Consider the following 3,953-nt stretch of genomic DNA (forward strand, 5'->3'; position numbering starts at 1 on the left):
GGTTTTTGAGGAAGTGGCCTTCACTGTGTACAGAGAGGATGAGGGGAAAACAGGTGTGAGCTGCAGACTCTGACACAACAAAGACTCATCTGGACATGGATTATTCTGAAATGTGATCCCAGAGGAGCGCAGCTCTCTTTAGTCCCTTTAAAACTCAGACAGGAGGCTGGTTTTGGCAGCCATGGGAACACTACAGTCCTCGCAGGGGCACTCAGAATACACTGATCTGGCGGAAAAAACTGGCTGTAAGTACTCTATTGATGTTTGAAGATGAGAAACAAGCATTTCTTTTTACAAAAGCTACTGTATGTGCAGTAAAAAATACAGTTCATTTAATTCTAATTTAAATTGAGTCCTATAATTTTTTAAAAAGTGGTATTAAATGGGATTTCTGAAACTAAAAATAGTCGCTGTGACTTTAAGGCGTAAATAAACCCATGTAGACTGTAAATCAGTCTGTTTGGTGCAGTGGCTATAAATAATTCACTGTGAAAGTTTACGGAAGTGTAACTGTACCTCCTCTTCACTGGGGGGATGGTGTTAATATTAGATATTTATTGGTGCTTTATTATTAAATATGACCTTTTTGTTTGGCTCTGACTACCTGTAGCCTGTGGTAGACAGGAACCAGAGAGGTTTGCATATGATATGAATAAACAAATGTACTGAAAGCCTCCATTATCCACCAAAGAACTGGGACTGATCAGCTTTTAGTCACACGAAAAAGAAAAGTGAACCTCTTTTAAGCTCCATTATATCTAAACAGCTTAAATTTGGTCTTTACAGTTTTATTAGGTTCATAAAGGAGTCAAATACAGAAAAATACACAACCGATTTTATTAGTTGTTAAATAAAAATGAAGCCAAAATGGAAAAACTATGTTCAGCCTCATTCTGTTTTCACGTTGGTTCTGTTTAGCTGTTTGTGATCGTTGACTTGTTGCATCATGACCTAATTTCGTCCTCAGCTGTCAGACAGACAGGCCTCACTGACTGTAGGTCCTGCAGCTGCAAAATAAGCCCAGATCATGGTCTCTCCACCACCGTGCTCAAACAGTGGGTTCTAGATGTTTGTGCCATGATGCCGGTGCTGTGAGTTATGGGTAACATCGCTACTTTGGCCACATCTGTTGAAATAATGTGGCACAGGAAGTGCTGTGGTTCATTCAGATGCAGTTTTACTATAATGCTGCCATGTTGGTTTCAGTTTCATAACTCTCACTCATTTGATCATTTTCTTGTTGTATATTTATGAACTTCAACAGTTTGTTGCTTTTGTTTTGAGAGTTGCACAGTCCGACTTTGGGGTGACTAGGTTACAATATTCATGCTTTGGAAACTTTGAATGCTGCTTAAATGATTTGAAATGTTCATTTAACCCTTCCCAAGTTGAAGGGCAGCAGCAACATTTGCTTCTAAGTCCGTTGTTGATGTCTCTCCATCTTCGCACTGTTAACTCACACCTGTTTGCTGCAGAGCTGCAAAAATGTCTTTTATTTCTTATTTAATGATTATTTTAAATGTCAAAGCAGCATGTGTGAATTTCGTTTTTCACTTATTTTTTCCATTTAGTTTCATATATGTTTAGTAAATGATGTGATAGAATCTGCTGTGTTTTTTTTTTTTTTTTGTTAATTTGAGGTTAGACTCATTTCAGTTTTTGCAGGTTTAAAGCGTTGTGTGTTTTTCATTGCTTTAATTTTCTCTGTTTTCAGTTTCATTCGAGCAAATTGGGGTCCTGCATAAAAGATTCAAACAATTGAGCCACAATGAAGATATTTTACGGTAAGCTGAACCTTCAGATTTTATCGAAACACTACATGGTGGGAAATATAATCCCCTGCAGGTGATTGGTCACATTTCTTTTTTATATGAAGGAACTTTCCAGAACAAATCAGCTTTACAATTGAGCTGTAACCTGCTGGACAGGTTTCATTTAGCTCATATAACGTAACAGCCACAGTGTTTCATATGTCATCACATTGTACTCCTTTGTAATATTAAATTTCACTTTTCAGAAGGAATCACTTCAGTGAAATCCCAGATCTGGCGTGCAATCCAATCCGAGCACAAATAATTGAGGCATTCTTTGACAGAAGGTACTGTGATGAATAAAATATTTTATTTACATTTACACTTGAATAAAACAAATACTTTGGATTTCTTTACAAAATGGGATGTAACGTTTAAATCCACCAATTTATTGGAAAAAGTACAAACAACATATGTTTTTGTCTTTTTCAGAACAATAATTTATCTAAAAGGTATGTGTGTTGCTAAATTTTGCAACCACTTTTAGCCAAAACAGTTAAATTGATGACGAACAGAGTCCTTGTGCTATTTTTTTAATTGAAAAGTAATTATATGTACAAAAATAATGGTGTTCTTTATTTTACATTTTATGCAGCATCTGAACTTTAGGAAAAACTTTCCAAACCCACACAGTGCTTTATCTAAACCAGGGGTGCCCAGTCCATATCCTTGAGGGTCACCATCAGTATTGTTTTAGTTCTTTCCCTGCTTTGACGCACCTGGTTTGAATAAAGAAGTCATTATTGGGGCAGAACCTGACGATCCAAAGAAGAGCAGAGTAACAGCTAAAACCCACAGAACAGTGGATTGTGCACCGCTGTTCTAAAATGTCCTCTGCGTGTGTTTCTACAGAAACTTTTCCCAAGGTGAGGCAGGCCGAGTCGATGAGATCGGCTTCGAGGAGTTCCTGGTGGTCATGTCTCATTTCAGGCCCCCATCGCAGCGCATGACCGAGGAACAGCGGGAGAACGTCAGGAGAGAGAAACTGAGATGTACGTCTCAAACTGGATCGCATGAATGCGTGCTTCATGTTATTTACGGCTGAAAAGCTGGTATTAAAGTGAAATCTGTGTTTATTTCTGCAGTTTTATTCAACATGCACGACACGGACAATGACGGGACAATAACGCTTGAGGAGTACAGACATGTAAGCTTGGAAAAGACAGAAAACAAATAAAACATTCAACCAATAATACAGAAAGACTACTTCTGTCTCAAATTGACGTTTTAGTTCAGCAGCTGTTTCACTGCGTTCAGGTGGTGGAGGAGCTTCTGTCTCGCAGCGGAGCTCTGGGGAAGGAAACGGCCAAAAGCATTGCTGACGCAGCCATGTTGGAGGTGGCCAGTGTTTCAGTGGGTCACATGGTACGGTAGCTGCTGTCTCTTAAACAAAAGGCACAAAGTTTCATTCATTCATTATTTGGGGTTCACTCAGAAACCTTTTTCTTCCTGCCACTCAGGAGCCTGATGAGTTTTATGAAGGAATCACATTCGAACATTTTCTCAAGGTTGGTACACAGAATACACAACTTTACCAAATATTTTATCTATAGTGATGAGTAATAAAGACAGAAATGCTAAAAAAAAAAAACTTGTGCAAATGTCTTGAGTCATGCCTAATTTATATTTTTCTTCCAAGGGGCCAGACTTTGACGATCTTTCAATTTTTTCTTTATTTTTGTGTACTTTGGCTGCCTTTTCACTACTTTTCTTCAATATCTTCAAACTATTTTCACAGGAATGTTTTGGTTGGTTTGTTGAATCACAATATAGGCACATAAAGGCTTCTTTGCTCAATTGATGAACCAGTGGTGTCGATACATCACAGAAAACTTTAATTTTTAGGCTTTTTGTTACCAGTAACCTTGTCATGAAGACACAGGTTCAATTTCTGTGCTTTAATCAATAATAAATCCAAAAGATAACACAGTTTGACACAGAAAATAGTGTTTTGGCACAAAGAGATTCCTAATTTTCATTTACCAACTGACAGATTATGCATTTCTGAGATTCTGTATCGACCTTTGGTAAATTTATTTTAGACATAGATACTATTCATCTGCTGTGGATAATGTTTTTAGACAAAACTTCATTTTTCTGTCACTTGTTAACTTACCTCATTTTAATGCACAGAATGGTGTC

At 37.6% G+C, this 3,953-nt stretch overlaps 1 protein-coding gene across 1 annotated transcript; it reads left to right on the forward strand.

The window, feature by feature from the left end:
- Positions 1-3,319, forward strand: LOC106511404 (calcineurin B homologous protein 3; the record flags this gene model as incomplete). The annotated part of the gene is given in 7 exon segments (XM_014000166.1): positions 1-245; positions 1,715-1,784; positions 2,018-2,098; positions 2,664-2,803; positions 2,897-2,958; positions 3,069-3,176; positions 3,272-3,319. Coding segments are annotated over 7 exon segments (573 nt in total), but the record flags the coding sequence as incomplete, so codon positions are not given.
- Between the last annotated feature and the right edge of the window lie 634 nt (positions 3,320-3,953).

This window comes from Austrofundulus limnaeus, unplaced genomic scaffold (genome assembly GCF_001266775.1).
Source record: "Austrofundulus limnaeus strain Quisiro unplaced genomic scaffold, Austrofundulus_limnaeus-1.0 Scaffold2756, whole genome shotgun sequence".
Classification (NCBI taxonomy): Eukaryota; Metazoa; Chordata; class Actinopteri; order Cyprinodontiformes; family Rivulidae; genus Austrofundulus; species Austrofundulus limnaeus.